General features: G+C 43.7%; 1 protein-coding gene across 8 annotated transcripts in view; it reads left to right on the plus strand.

Annotated features, from left to right (window-relative positions):
* Nucleotides 1-15,072, plus strand: part of LOC105088218 (mitochondrial Rho GTPase 1) — a 77,819-nt gene that overhangs the window by 12,734 nt on the left and 50,013 nt on the right. For 4 of the 8 annotated variants that reach the window (XM_064495900.1, XM_064495902.1, XM_064495901.1 and 1 more), the window contains exon 4: nt 497-595. In XM_064495900.1, the coding sequence (XP_064351970.1) occupies nt 497-595 (99 nt within the window). Of the gene's footprint in view, nt 1-496; nt 596-1,740; nt 5,825-10,687; nt 10,821-15,072 lie in introns of those variants that run through there. The other 4 variants (XM_031468307.2, XM_031468305.2, XM_031468308.2 and 1 more) reach the window with 2 other exon arrangements.

The following is a 15,072-nucleotide window of genomic DNA, read 5'->3' on the forward strand; positions in this document are numbered from 1 at the left end:
GCATTTACTTCTCTGCAGTGTTGTTTTTTTTTTAATTGAAGTATAGTTGATTTACAGTGTTGTGTTAGTTTGTGGTGTACAGCATAATGATTCAATTATACACATATGTATATATTTTTTCATATTCTTCATTATAGGTTATTACAAGCTATTGAATATTGTTCCCTGTGCTATGTAGTAGGACCTTGTTGTTTATCTATTTTATATGTAGTAATTTGTATCTGCTAACCCCAAATTCCTAATTTATCCCTCCCCTGCCTTCCCCTTTGGCACCATAAGTTTGTTTCTATGTCTGTGAGTCTCTTTGTTTTGTAAGTAAGTTGATTCGTACCATTTTTTTAGATTCCACACATAAGTAATATTATATGATGTTTGTCTTTCTGTGTCTGACTTCACTTAGTATAATAATCTCTAGGTCCATCCATGTTGCTGCAAATTATTTGACTTTTTTTTTTTTTTTTTTTGATGTGACTTTCTTCCCATCCCAATTTTTTAGATTCCTTAGTTGAACTTCCGGAAGCTCCGTCTTCCTCCTCATGCCCACTGCCTGTCCAGAGCCACCTTGCACCCAAGAGGACCTCCTCGTTTGCTCGGTGTAAGTATGTGGTCTGCTTAAAAGTTGGGTTTGGCCAGCTGCAGAGAGGAGCTGCAGAAGCTTGCTGTATCTATCTCTCTGCTGCTGGGCTCACTCCTTGGCTAGTGCCCCTAGACTTGGTCCCTCCCCATGGGGAGCCGATTACAAAGACGAAAGGGGTTAAACATTCCCAAATTCCAGGTTAAGCCAGACCCATGAGCATTCAGAACCCAGGCAACCTTTGGACATCCATGCCAGGGCCACCACTTAACAACCAACTGCCAATCCCCCAAACCTGTTTAAATACCATCACTGCCGCAATCTGGAGTAGGCCTTGAGAGCACAGATCCTGGAGCCAGACTGCTTGGGTTTGACTCCCAGCTGCTCTACTCACTAGTGGTGTGATCTTGGGCCAGTCGGGTGACTTCTTAGAGCCTCAGTTCCCTCATCTGTACGACAATAATAGTACTTACTTCCCTTGTGGGGTTGGTTGTCATGAGGGTTAAATGAGGGAATATGTGTAAGTTTGAGCCTAGAGTAGAAACGCTATGTGAGTGTTAGCAATTAGTTACTCCCTTAATAGGAAGGAAAGAGTATGAAATATACCAAATGAGTAAGACATGACCCTTAATTGGGAAGCTTATGTGTAACTGGAGAGATATAAACAGCCATGGTTATCAATCACTGTACTACAGGTAGAAGACGTTAAGTGTCACCAGAGAACAGGTAAAGCACTAGGGGTGTTGAGAAGAGCCAGAGGTGACTTACGCTGGGTGGGTTTCACAGAGGGCTTCCTGAAAGAGGGCTCATGGGTAAGTGGAAATGAAGGTGGGAAAGGGGGAAATTGTTACTAGAATGACATCTGGGGTATGTACAGAAAACTGCAAGTTGATGGACCAGTTTTTTTGTTTTTTTGTGGGGTTAATTAGGTTTATTTATTATTATTATTTTTAATGGAGGTACTTGGGATTGAACTCAGGACCTCGTCCATGCTAGGCACACACTCTACCACCGAGCTGTACCCTCCCCACTGATATACCAGTTTTAAAGCCAGTATGAGTAAAACTTTATCACACTCAAAGATACAAAGCTGCTTTTTGCGATTTGAGGACCTCTTAGCATGAATGGTCAGAGCTGGCTGGTCATGTTCTTATTTTTTTCCCCAGGGGCCATCAGTCCAACCTTTGACCTAGGGAGCCTCTCCTGTAGCCTGGAGGTGTCCGAGGATCACCGGACGGTGACTGTATCTCACTACCCCCAGCCCTATCCCTGGAGTCATGAGAGGTTTGCCTCTTGCCAGGCCTTATGCTCCCAGGCCCTCTCATCTGGACGGCAATACTGGGAAGTGGACACTCAGCATTGTAGCCACTGGGCAGTTGGGGTGGCTTCCCAGGGAATGAGGCGTGACCAGATCCTGGGAAGGACTAGGGACTCCTGGTGTGTAGAGTGGAAAGGGACTAGCCAGCTCTCTGTGTGGCACATGGCCAAGGAGACTGTTCTCTGCTCAGACAGACCAAATGTGGTGGGCATCTGGCTGGACCTGGAGGAGGGAAAGCTTGCCTTCTATTCCATGGCCAATCAGGAGAAGCTTCTATATGAGTGTCCGATCTCTGCCTCCTTTCCTCTGCACCCTGCCTTTTGGCTGTATGGCTTAAATCCCGGAAACTCTCTGAGTATAAGGGAAATAAACATATAAATGTTCCTTGGATGTTAAAACACATGGATTGCCTTTGAGCAGTGTGGTGATTTGACTTGAGAATCCCGCTTCCCAAGTTCAGGGATTCGAAGTAAATGTTTAACTCTGGCAGGTTTGGGTTGTTTAGACCCTGCACTTTCCAAAGAAAGGACAGGCTCTTGACGGGAGATAACGTCTAAGCCTTTGGAATATCCTGCCTGATAAGAGTGTATTTATTTACCTGCGGGCATTGGGCCAGCCAGCTTGACCTCTGGAGGGGCTGGAATCTAAGGTGAGCCATGTGGGCGGTGCCAGTTGAAGCCTTGGATACCGAGTCTTGGATGTGCTTCCCCAGCTGGCAATGTTCTGTGTGTGTTGTCACACATCATGTAGAGAAAATTAAGCATCGTCCCCATGACTCCCCTGGGAGAGGATAATAGAGGTCTCCTAGCCCCTGTCCTATGTGCCTTCTTCTAATGCTGGTTCTAATCTGTATCCTTTCACTGTAATAAACATGTGTATAAGAGCTTTGCTAAATTCTGTGAGTCTTAGTGAATCACTGAAACTGAGATTGATTTTAGGGATCCCCCTGTTGACTGAAAGGGCACGCTGTCACTGGCTGCATAAAAATATTTGTTGGGCCAACTGATGTCCTTCCAAGTCCAACGACCCCCTATTTCTAGGCTTTCAAATGTCTGCCTATGATCCCTCAACAGACAAAGTACATTCTTTACTGGATGTGTTTCCCCTAACAAACTAACAGCCCTAGGTAGTGCCTACTAATGTCACAATAGCTCAGGCTGGTTCATTGCAGCCACCTTATCAGAGCCATAAATCCCACCACCCTTCACGGACCCTAACCCTCTTACTCCTTTACCGTTCTCCTTTACCATTCCCGTACTTGATCTCTGGTAAATTCTTTTACCATGCCACTGTTGTGTCACACAATATTATCACACATTTTGTGGTTTCAGACAACACACATTTATTACTTTGCAGCTTCTGTGGGCCAGGAGTCAGGATCTGAGACCTCTGCTTTGGAGTCTCACCAGCTGCAGTCAGGGTGTGAGCCCGGGCCACAGTGACATCCAAGGTTATAACCAGGGCAATGGTTACAGAACTGTATTTTCAAATTGCACACCTGGGCCTCTGACATCTTGAGCTTCACGCTGAATTTCCATCCGTATCCTTGAAAACAGATGCAAGCAGAATTCCTCCCACATGATCTGCTCAATTGCTCTCTGAGCCTCATGACCACCCCACATGAGGGGTATTATCATCTTTCTGCTAACACACAAGGAAGGGGAGGGGGGCCTGGACTGGTTCAGGGGTTTGTGCAGGATCGGTCAGCTGATCACGGCAGAGTTGGGAGCCAGCTCAGTGTTCCCACTCTCAAGTCTCTAACCGAAGCATCCTCTGGCAGCATCCCAGCTGAGACCAGGGCCCGGCCTTCCACTTGGATAGGACACAGCCTAAAGCCATGAGGTGCTCTTTTTTTCTGGTTGTTGGTGGCAGCTCTCAGTGTGGTAGCCTTGGGTTATCTAAGCAGGGACAGGCCCTCTCTCTTTGTGCCAGATGACTGTTAAAAGGCTCTCTGTTTCCCCTTTCTGTGTGATGGAACCTGAATCTTCTACACAGAGTCAACTTAATGTTTGCCTTTTTAAAAGTGCCAAGAATTTAGAGGCCAAGGTTTCAGCCTCTTGAGGTCCTTTGGTTAAAGGCCATCCTCTAGGTGGTTTGGATAATGGGGCCTCTGTCAGCATGGGGTTTATTGGCTGGGCACATGATTTCCCCACACTGGAGCCAGAGTACAAGAACCTTTGAAGGTGGGGAAGGAAGGTTATCATTCTTGGCTTCTTTGCTTTGGTCTCAAGTTTTCTGTCGGCCTATCCGTTCCATGTGAGATATAGCACCCTTCCTCCCCCTGAAACATAAAATCCTGCCAAGGAGAAGAACAGAAGTTGAAATGCCAGGGGATGAAGGACTTCTCAGTTGGGTCTGCACTGTATCGGGGAGGAAATCATCCACCCATGGACAGGCCAGAAAGATCTCCCATCAGGGAATCCTGGGGCAGCTGCTCACCCCATCTGGAGATGCTTCTGTCAAACATCTAAGTGGTTGTGCCCATTACTGGGGTCTCAGGCTTTGGGTTCCCAGAAGAACCACCTGCTAAGTAGGAAGCCATCACCTTCTTAGGCTCAAGAAAACCGCTAATACAGTTATATCAATCCGTCCCTTGCTTCTCCTTGCTCAAATGCGTTTTTTTCTGGAAAAGTTTATTTTTATTTAATTTTTTTAATGGAGGTACTGGGGATTGAACTCAGGACCTCATGCATGCTCATGCATGCTAAGCAGGTGCTCTGCCCCCGAGCTATACTCACCCTCCTGCCAGGACAAGTTTAGTTGGAAGACTTTTTAAAAATTTTTTTTAAATTGAAGTGTAGTTGACTTTTTTTGCACTTTTTTTTTTTTTGGTATGTTGTGGGGGCAGGTAATTAGGTTTGCCTACTTACTTATTTCTTGATGGAGGTACTGGGGATTGAACCCTGGACCTCATGCATGCTAAGCATGCGCTCTACCACTGAGCTGTACCCTCCCCCTGGAAGAGTTTATTTCCTAGCTGATTGCAAAAACAAACCACAAAATGAGACAATGCTGTGCTCTGGGGAGACCTCTCAGGCTCTCTTGCTCTTGACAAGGGAGAAGTCCCTTCTTCCAGGGCAGCTGGGGCTTTTGACAGGAGAGGGAGAATGTTCAGTGTCATTATCCCTACTCCTGCCAAGCCCTTAGCCTCAAACCCCAAATTTGTCTGCATTCATAATTGTTTGAAACCCTAATCACTGGGTCCTTCCAGACGACTGCCATCTTCTTCTTTAATTACACATGCTTAGGTTATACTGGAGATTTGTTTTGTTTAGGGATATATCTTCCAGCTATTGTTTTTTTTAAGGAAAAGTTTTCCTAAGCTTCAGTCTTTCATGTGCCATGATTCTTGTTACATTTGCATATCTCCTGTACCATTTTTCACTTAATATTTTTCCTAAACTCACTCACTTTCCTCCCTTCAGGTCCATGTATTTTAAAAAGAAACATTAAAAGCTTCAGATAAATGGAAACCAGAATCATGTGGCTTAAATAGAGGGATGAGCCTACATGTATGTTTCAAGGAAAACCAAACAATTTGTCTAGCTTGGTACCGTTGTCTGTCCAAGTTTCTGAACTTGGGGCTCTCTGTCTGTCTCTCTGTCTCTCTCTCTCTTGCTCAAAAGGAGATTATCAGGTATTAAAGATTTACGAGGCTTTCACCTTTACTTAATCAGGATGGAAGGATCATGGAAAAAAGAAACCTTTCTGTCCACAAGAGTCGCTTTCTGACGTCCCTGCACCATTTACACTTCCGTCTTATTCCACCACTTTGGGAAACATGATTGTAAGAGACTGGTCTGGTGCAATGTGGAAGACTGTCTTCCTTCCCTGCTCAGTGAAATTGTTTCACCTTTATTTTTCAAAAAAAAAAACACTCTCTGGGGGAGAAAACCTTACGGCTTTGGTCAGTGACAGTCTTCAAAACACAATGTATGGGAGTTACTATAGGAGCTTTCCTTTTACCACCTTCTGTACAATTAGTCACCAAGTTCTGACACTGGATTTTTCCTCCTCAAATCACCTCAACTCTGGCCCCTCCTCCTTCCCTCTGCACTCTATAGTGTTCAGTATATATTTTTTAATTTTATTTTTTATATGGAGGTAGCAGGGATTGAACCCAGGCCCTCGCACATGCCAAGCACACACTGTACCACTGAGCTATACCCACACCCCCCATCTGGTTCAGATTCTGATCACTCGTCTCCCAGATTATTTTAATTCAAGCTCCTCTATCTCTGGTCAGAACCCCCTCCCCATCCAGTCTCATTCTAATAATGTGAATTTCCCCAAACGGAAATCAGATCATGTCCCTCCCCTGCTTAGAACTCCTTAGTGCTCACCGATGCCTACAGAAGAAAGTTCTGTTTCCTGTCTGTACGTTCACCTACTTCTAGCCTCCATCTCCTGTCATCCTCCCACACATGCCCCCTCCGCCCCAGCCTCCTTGCTTTGTGTCACATCACGAACTTTTTGCACGTCGTGTGGTTTGCTGGGAGTGTCTCCCCCTGCCCGCCTTATCCCGAGGGAAGCCACAGCTGCAAGCTGCTACCCTGGAGTGGCTCTGGACTCTACCAAGGGGACTGGAGTCTTTCACTGTCCCTGTGTCTAACATGGCAGTATGTGCACAATGAGTTTAGGTCTGATCAGAGCTGACTCGCCAGCAGCAGCAGCAGCTAAGATAAGACCACTCAAGCTAAAACCGTGGTCATTTTCCTGGGAGATTTCTGAGCATATTTGCATTTTGGTGGGTGAAGGCATTGTGTGCTTGTCTGTTAACACAGCCAGGCAGGGAAAGCAGATTACTAGGAGGAGGACACAGTCACACAAGTCTGGCTGGTTTTGGCTAGCGGTGGGGTGGGGAGGGAGGAGGTAGAGAGAAATTTAGATTAGGAGATGCCGCCTCTTATGAAAGGTTTTGGACAGATAGGGAATGATTTGGAGGATTCTGGTGAGAAACAGGAATGCCCAAACTTCCTCATCCACAACTTGCCTCCCATGTAAGTCTGTGTTATTCATAACTGTGTCCCTAGCCCCTAATACAGAACACTGCACATGGTGGAAACAATAAATATTTGTTAAATGATTTTATAAACATGCTCTCCTACATTAATGTCTCACTTAAAGCATTGCAATTCTTCTAAATATTTCTATTACTTTCATTTAAAAGATATTATTAACTTTGACATTTTACAAAAGATGATTGTACTAAAAATTAATTCATAATCGGTAACACACTTTCTCTTTCTTTGTACTCTCATCTAATATTTGTGTACATCCATTACCCAATTAATACTTGTGCATGCTTGTAAAAGTTGAAAATTGCAAAGTGACATAAATGTATATATTGCATTTAGTTTTTATATAGTTGTAATTGTATGTATGGTTTTATATTTCTGTTTTTTTCACTTATTTTGTAAATACTTTTCCATATCTTTAATAGTCATTAGTTTTAATGACTGCAAAAGTTCCAATAATTTTATGTCCTTCTTAATTTAGCTATTCCTCGATAATTGTATATTTTCCATTTTTTGCTATTGTGTAATGAGGCTATAAATAGAATATGTATATATATTTATTCTTTTGAATTATTTCTTGGAACATATTTAATTGTGGTGATTTCTTTGCAGAGATAAATTATAAATTTACTTATTTTTGGAATTTTTTGTTTTGTGGAAATGGTCTAAAACCTTTTGAGAATCACTGGTTGGTATCGATAATAAGTCAGCCATAAAATACATAATATTAAAAAAAATCAGCAAACATTTTAATTTACAGTGATTAAAAATATATTAAATGCATTTTTGTCTTTCAGAGTTTACAATTTGGGTGGGCAGGCTAATCAATTTGCCCTTGGAAAGATAATGCAAATCAGCAAATGAATTCCAAATTTAAAAATGCAGCTGTTAGGGATAATATATGAGCAGATACTATATGTTAAGTAGGGTGATAATTGCCTTACTGCATTATTTTATTTAATTCTCAAATAGCCCTGTGAGCTAATGCCATTTGGCAGAATGGATTAACGTTTTTCAGAGAGGTTGTGTTACTTGTGCAATGTTGCACAGCTGGCAAAGTATTAGAGGTGGACCCCAGAGACCATGACATTAGGGAATTCAGGCCACCTGGGGGCAAGAAGGTCTGAGCAGCTTCTGAATATCAATTATCTCTTAACTGAGGGTATTTGTTTTACAATATGTATCTAAAGGAGCTTGAGAAAATTAAAAAGGAAACTGGATGCAACTTCATTAACAGATGAGTCTCTTGTCTGGCAAAATGTCCTTTCAGTATGGTTAATCATCATCAAATGCCTTTTAACAGTAATTGTGCTGAGTGGTGTATCTTCTGGCCAAATCAAGTAAACAGAAACCATGTCCTCTAGAGACCAATACATGTGACTATGCAGAGGACATGGATGATTGACCAATGAGCCAAGAACAAGTGCATTTAAAGGCACGATTAAACATATACTCCATGTCAAAGCATTGGACTTTCCTGCTTCACCAGAGTAGTCTTGGCATGGAAAGGAGGAAGTCTTCCTGGAAGGAATGGGAAACAAAAGTGAAGATGGATGCCACTTTGGGTTTAATGTGAGAGACCAGAGATAGACGGGTCTAAAGAGTGGGACCCATGCCAACCCGTCTTACTTGGCTTCCTGCCCAGGACTATGTCTAACGCACCAATCGGAGACCAGCCTCTTGTTCCACCCAATGTCAGTCATTTAGCACACACTCTATCTTCTACGCAGCAGGCCAGCCCACTGTCCCTGGGTGTTCCACTGTCCTAAGACTCAGAGAAAGCTGTGTTACAGGTTCCTTCTTTGATAGGCATAAAAGATGGATCCTCTTATCTCCTGGCAAAAGTACTTTTCTGATACCTCCCAGTATCTCCTGCACACTGAAGAGGCATGAAGTCTGTCTTGCGAAGGTAGACCACCTTCCCAGCATCCTAGAGGAAAATTCCACTAGTGTCTTCTAGATACCTAACTGTCCTCTTGGCTTTATCCGATCTACTTCATATACAGTAATCAATCTGTAATAAATTCCAGCAGTAAATTCCACTGCCAACAACTCCATTCTCTGGCTTGTTTTGCTGCAGGATGTGTCATCGTGTGGCTCTGTCCTCAGGCTCAGAGAGGTGTCTGGCAGTCACTTCTCTCACAACTTATTTATCCAATGTTTGTATATAACTGACTACATAGCAGGCACTATTCCAAGACTTTTCCTGTTATAGCAACTCATTTAATCTTTATAACAATCCCATGAGGCGTTATTCCCATTTGGCAGATGGGGCTTAGTGATATTAAGCTATGTGTCTGATGACACACAGCTAGTCATTGGCAAAGCTGAGGCTCAGACTTAGGCAGGCCAACTCCAGAGTCCCTGCTTTTAATCACTGAACTGTGCGGTCTCCAGGAGAATTTCAGAGCAACTCCTGATGAAGGACTGTTAATGTGAGAAGGGCACAGAGCTCAAGGCAAGGCGGGAGGCCAGAGCTTCAGAAGTAAAGCTGATAGAGAGATGGAGAGGTGCTGTAAAGAGAAACCCACCTTGCAGGAGGTGCACTCTGGCCTGTCGGGCTCCCCCTCCCACATTAGTGGTCTTCTTTTGTACCAAACCATTACAGTGCTGGTTGTAAGTGCTTTCTGGATGTAGTCTTCCTTCAGCCCTTGAGTCTGGATTTTTAAGTCAGTTTTATTCATGAAAGAGGTTTGAAGCATTATCTCTGCAATGTCCCCACCCCCCACAAATAAACTCTTCTTCCTAACCCCTTCCTAACCCTATTCCCCATGTCAAAGCCTTTACCCAGCACTCATGTACAAAAATCCATTTTGTAATATTTAAGATAGAAAAAAAGACATAATGTGCACAGACAGCTTTTCCTTGTTTATTCTATTTATCATGTCCCACTGTGTGCCAAGCACCGTTTAAGCATTAGAGATACAGCAACAAGTTCCTTCAAATAGAGAGAGTCGCAGGAAATGAAGGTTATAACGTCAGAAAACTCAGTAACAGTTGATTATCTAGTGCCACCTGTATATCCAGCACTGCGCTGGGCAAGCCTATATAAAGAGACGTATCAGAAGACCCTACCTAAAGTAAACCACATAGAGAGGAAAAATCACTGGTTAGAAAGAAATGAGTCTGATTATATACATAGTGTAGAAACTAATTGCATTATTTAGAATCGTGTTTTATAAGCATCACAGATAAAAAGCAGCTAAGGTGGCGGGCTTTGGGTAGTGGAAAGGACTGGATCCTGGGAAGTAGTCATGTTTTTCTCAATCAAGCACTTTCTGAAGGCTATGTCCAATCAGGTGGGGGCAACTGTTGGAAACCAGGCTGCCTTCCTGGAGTTTTTCGTCCAGTGAGAATATTCCCGCCCTGGATCACACAGCCAAGTTCTAGCTATGTGACCTTGGACGAGGAACTTCTCCTGCTCCTATTTTGTAAAAGAAATAGGGTCAGACCAGCGAATCTGCCACTCCAATTCCTGGTCCAAATCCTATGCTTGACTGCCCTTTTCGGAGAAGAGTGGGCCAGACTCCCCGGAATTGCGCTGCCGCGAGCCTGACGGCGGGGGCGCAGCTCAGGCCCGGAGAGCGTTCGCGTTCCGAAGGCGCTTGTCCCTCGCGGCGCCCCGTCGGCCCCGCCGCCGCCGCCCGCGGAGCCGGAGGAGGCGGAGCTGGCGCTGTCCCGGCTCTTGAGCGGGGAAGCAGCCGAGGGGGCGGCGCGGCGCGCCCGGGCGGTCGAGGCTCAGGCGGGGCGGCGGGGGAGGCTTTCAGGCGGCGCTGGCCGCGCGGGGAGAGCGGCGCCGCGGGCCGGGCGCTCCGGGAGACAGGAGTCCGCTCCATGCGTGCGGGCCGAGACCGGCCCCTGCGAGCCGCCGACATGAAAAAAGACGTGCGGATCCTCCTGGTGGGAGAACGTGAGTCCGCGCGCCGGGGCTGCCCCTGGCCACTGCAGCCCCTGCCCCTACCGCCCCGCTGTCCTCCCTCCGCATCCCCAGGCCTCCCAGGCCTCCCAGCCCCTTTGCTCTTCTCTTTCGGCTGCCCTCGACCTCTCAGCCTCCCCTGGGCCCTCCTGAGACCTCCCTCCCCTCTCCCCCATCCTCTTCCCCAGCCGTGTCTCCATTAACCTCTGACCGCCCGGCCTCATCCCTCTGAAGATCCTCTGCTCCTTTTCTTCTTAGAATCCTTACCTCCCGGGCCTCCGCGTTTCCGAGGCCGCCTCCTTTCAGACCCTGACGTCTTGCGTGGAGATTCCCTTGTCACTGCCAGGCAGGTGCTGAAACAGGCTGACTGACCAATTGGGATGGCGTGAAGTGGCTCCCGGGGAAGCTAGGGGGAGGGGTGCAGAACCGTTCGACTTGTGGGCAAGGTCAGGTGTCTGCTTGTTTTTGCGCTGGCGGTCTTCCCTCCCTCTAGGCATTGACTGTAAGGTGTGGAGCGATGTGGTTTTTAGTGATGCTTGCTCTTTGCATCGCAGTTAACTCCTGGTACACTTGACATTTCCTCAAAAATTTACTCTCAACTTCAAGTTATACAAGTGCTCAGTGAATGAATAATTATCTGGGGAGGGGCCTTTGCTTGAGAGAATTATTGCTACCCTAAAGCGTAATTTCCCCCATCTTTTAAAGCATTATTCCATAACTATTTGGTAATTAATTTAAAAATAACAGCAGGCACACGTGCGACCCAAACAGACACAACATATACATGTGAGATTCCCCCCTCTCCTCTCCAGATTCTTAGATTTCACTTTTTGAAGATGTAATAAAGGAGAAGCGTCTTCTCTTCACTGACTTGGGGACGGTACAGCAGGGATATCTTGGTATCATTGTGCAAGTTACATGACTCAGTTGGTAGGATTAAAATAAGAAGAGGGCTGGAGAGGATTGGATTGTTTGTTTTAATTCTCTGCCATTGCTGTTTTGAAGCTTCCTATTCTAAAGCCCATTGCATTCCAGATTAGCCCCTCCAGGTCCCTATAGTACACTCCCAAGGAAGAAACCTAACACATTATTACCCTCTTCTGTAGTGTTCTTTGATATTTCTGTGCGCTTGCTGTTGTAGAAATATTTCCTTTAGAATCAGAATTTAGACGTAAGCTTAGCCAGTCAGTTTACTTTTTGGTTTGCTAGTTGCGAATTTTAGTTTCAATCTATAATTACATGTATGTCTCAGTCTGTGTTTTGCATGGGCTTTCTTAACGAAGTTTAGGAAGATAATTCATGTTGATGCAGTGGGAGCAAGGTAGGGGATGTGAGTAGATGACCCGCTTAAAAAAAAATCCTTAACGGTATCATAAAATAGTTTTGTAGTATAGTTACTTTTATAGTAAATTTTTAAGAGCAAAAATTCTATGTTTTAGTTTTAGATTTGAACATAGGGAGCAGTTATACATAATCATTAGTCTGTAAAACATCTAAATTGAAATGCCATACATATGTATGATATATTTGTCAGCCTTAGGACATTTAAGCTGAAATGTTAACAGTATTACTTGTTGAGAAATACACAAAAGACTTAAAAATTTGTTGGAAAAATTATAAGCCATATTTTGCATAAATGAAAGCGGCTAATAGAATTGATAAGTGTATGTGAGTTTTTTGATAGGTAGAAACAGCACAAGAGAAAACGTTAGTTTTTGAGGAAGCCATTTTTCTTGAAGAGGGTGATACCAAAAACTTTAGGCCAACTACCATACACACTTTTTTTCACGTTTAAAAGTATTAAAAAGAGTTATACTTATTTGAAATATATTATTTTTAAAATTATTTCACTTATTTATTATCATGTTATTTAATTATTTTAGTTTGGTGGGGGTGAGGTAATTAGGTTCGTTTATTTTTAAAGGAGGTACTGGGGATTGAACCCAGGACCTCATGGATGCTAAACATGTGCTGTACCACTTGAGCTATATCTCCCCCCCCGAAATATATAGTTTTAATTACTTACACTAAAGGCTGGTCTTCTGGGGGAGAATGTTTGAAGCATTATTTTTTGAGATTTAATGTAAATATCTGACAGCTGCTTAGCCTAGCCGTAGTGTTTGAAATGGTAGGTAAACATAGTGGGACCAAGATTATTTTAATACTGGTCTATCAGATGAAGACCAGTTGAAGATGACTGACTAAGGGAAATGGGAAAAGCAAAGAAAAAAGAGCATCACCTCTGGTATTGTTGTCAACCCTGTTCCTTCTCTGCCCTTCATTCAGTACATTTTATTGCTGTTAGTGTCTGCTCTGAATAACACGGCAGTGGCTTCATTCACTGAAGCTCCCAAATAGTTGTGAGTGGTTTCCACATTCTCTGGCTACACCTGTACTCTGGAGGTGAAGTGGACCTTTCCTTGGCCCATCCAGAATTTGATTCTGAGCCATCCAGGCTTTAATGCTGACTAGTTGCTTAAACATCTGTTGACTGCTTAGATCAGAAATTTTTAAGGTATTTATTTACAGAGAAAGCCTTATCTTAATTATTGTACATACTGAATACCATTCAGGCCAAATTAAAAGTCAATTACCAGTCTTTGAACAAAACAAAAATTTAAGAATCTTAAAAAAATGCAACTACATGAAACTTAGTTCTTTAGGTTATAAACTTTTCATGGTCAATTTTGTTGGCCAGAGTTTGTATTTTAACTAGATTTGCATTAGTTTGCTTTAAAATGTCCTTGTTATAAAAAGATTAGCATGAGCTTTATTACCCTTTTATCTAAATCATGTAGCTACATTGAAAGTACACAGGATAATTTTAGTGAAGTCTTGTTTTTAAATTAAATTGAGATATATTTGTCTTCTGGTCAAATTCATTAAGAAAGTAGAACTGTTATCTTCCTTTACAATGAATCCTGTAGCTCTTAGCCGATTTGTCTAACTGCTTAATCATTGACACCTCTGCCAAGCTAGTTCAAGCTTTGGTTGGCCCTGGCCTAGACTTTTGTAATATTTCCTTAGCTGGTGTCCCTGCTTCTAATTTCGTCCATTCTCCATGTAGCAGACAAAGTCATCTTTAAAAAATATCTCAGATCCTGTTACCCATTTTTAAAATTCTCTGATGATTTCTGCATGCACTTAGAATAAAGGCCAAACTGTTTAATGCAGGCCTCCAAAGTCCTTCACAACCTGGCCCTCGCTTCACTCTTTACTGCTCTCTCCTTCACTGTTTTCTCTATGAGAAGGCCCTGACCCAGGCATTATCCCTGCTCTCCTGCGTATTTGTTCACTTGTTTGTGGGGTTATTTGTTTTGTTTTTTGTCTGTTGCTTGGGCTAGAAAGTAAGCTTCATGAGGACAGGGGATTTATCTTGTTTATTGCCAAATCCCCAGGGCCTAGAATAGGCCTGGCACAAAGTAGGAGCTCAGATAGTTGTTGAAAAAATAAGTTCAAGCTAGTTTAGTTTATTTAGACTTTCCTGTGTTCTGGCAGTAAAGTAAGCCAGTGACTTACAATGGCAATGTCATGTCTGTTTTGTGTCTGGCAGCCAGGAATTACAGTCCTTGCCAAAAGAGGTCAGCTTCTCCTTGAAACACCAGAGGCCATTTGAGAAGTTTGAAGGAGTGAGGGAAAGATTCTTTGGGTATAAGCTAGGTCTAAGAGTCACAGAGACCTCAGGAATAAGGTAGCGTTTACTTTAGAGAAAAACTTTCTGTGGTCCTTTTAGACCCATACTGTTCTCCATTCTGGTCTTTGTTAGAATGGCATATGAAGATTGAGCTGCTCCAGTTTCAGTTACACTGTGTTGAGTACCTGGGGGATAGGTGCTCAACACGGTGTGGTACCTGTTATCACCTGGGTGATCGGCCGCAAAGGCCCATTCTGCACAGTCTGTTCTGTTCATACAGAGTCTCTTCTACGTCATCCTGCATATGTGCTGAGACTTGGCCTCTCCTGTCTTGTTTGCTCCTCTGGCACTGTTGGGCACTAGTGTTGGTATAGTCTGAAGGAGAGGGGTAGTCCATAGCATTTGTCCTTCTGCAGTCCACATTGTCTGCATATGGTCGATGAAATTTTCCTTTGGAACCATGCTCAGCCATTTCCCCCAATGCTGAAGTTTTCCAGTTAAAAATATAACTTCATGGTCACTCTCCTCCTCCCTGAGTATTCTACTTAGAATAACTTAGGAAGAGCCAACAGGGCTTCTTAATAAATAAGCAGATAAAAATGAGGAGTAGGT

The sequence above is a fragment of the Camelus dromedarius genome, chromosome 16 (genome assembly GCF_036321535.1).
Source record: "Camelus dromedarius isolate mCamDro1 chromosome 16, mCamDro1.pat, whole genome shotgun sequence".
Taxonomy (NCBI): domain Eukaryota; kingdom Metazoa; phylum Chordata; class Mammalia; order Artiodactyla; family Camelidae; genus Camelus; species Camelus dromedarius.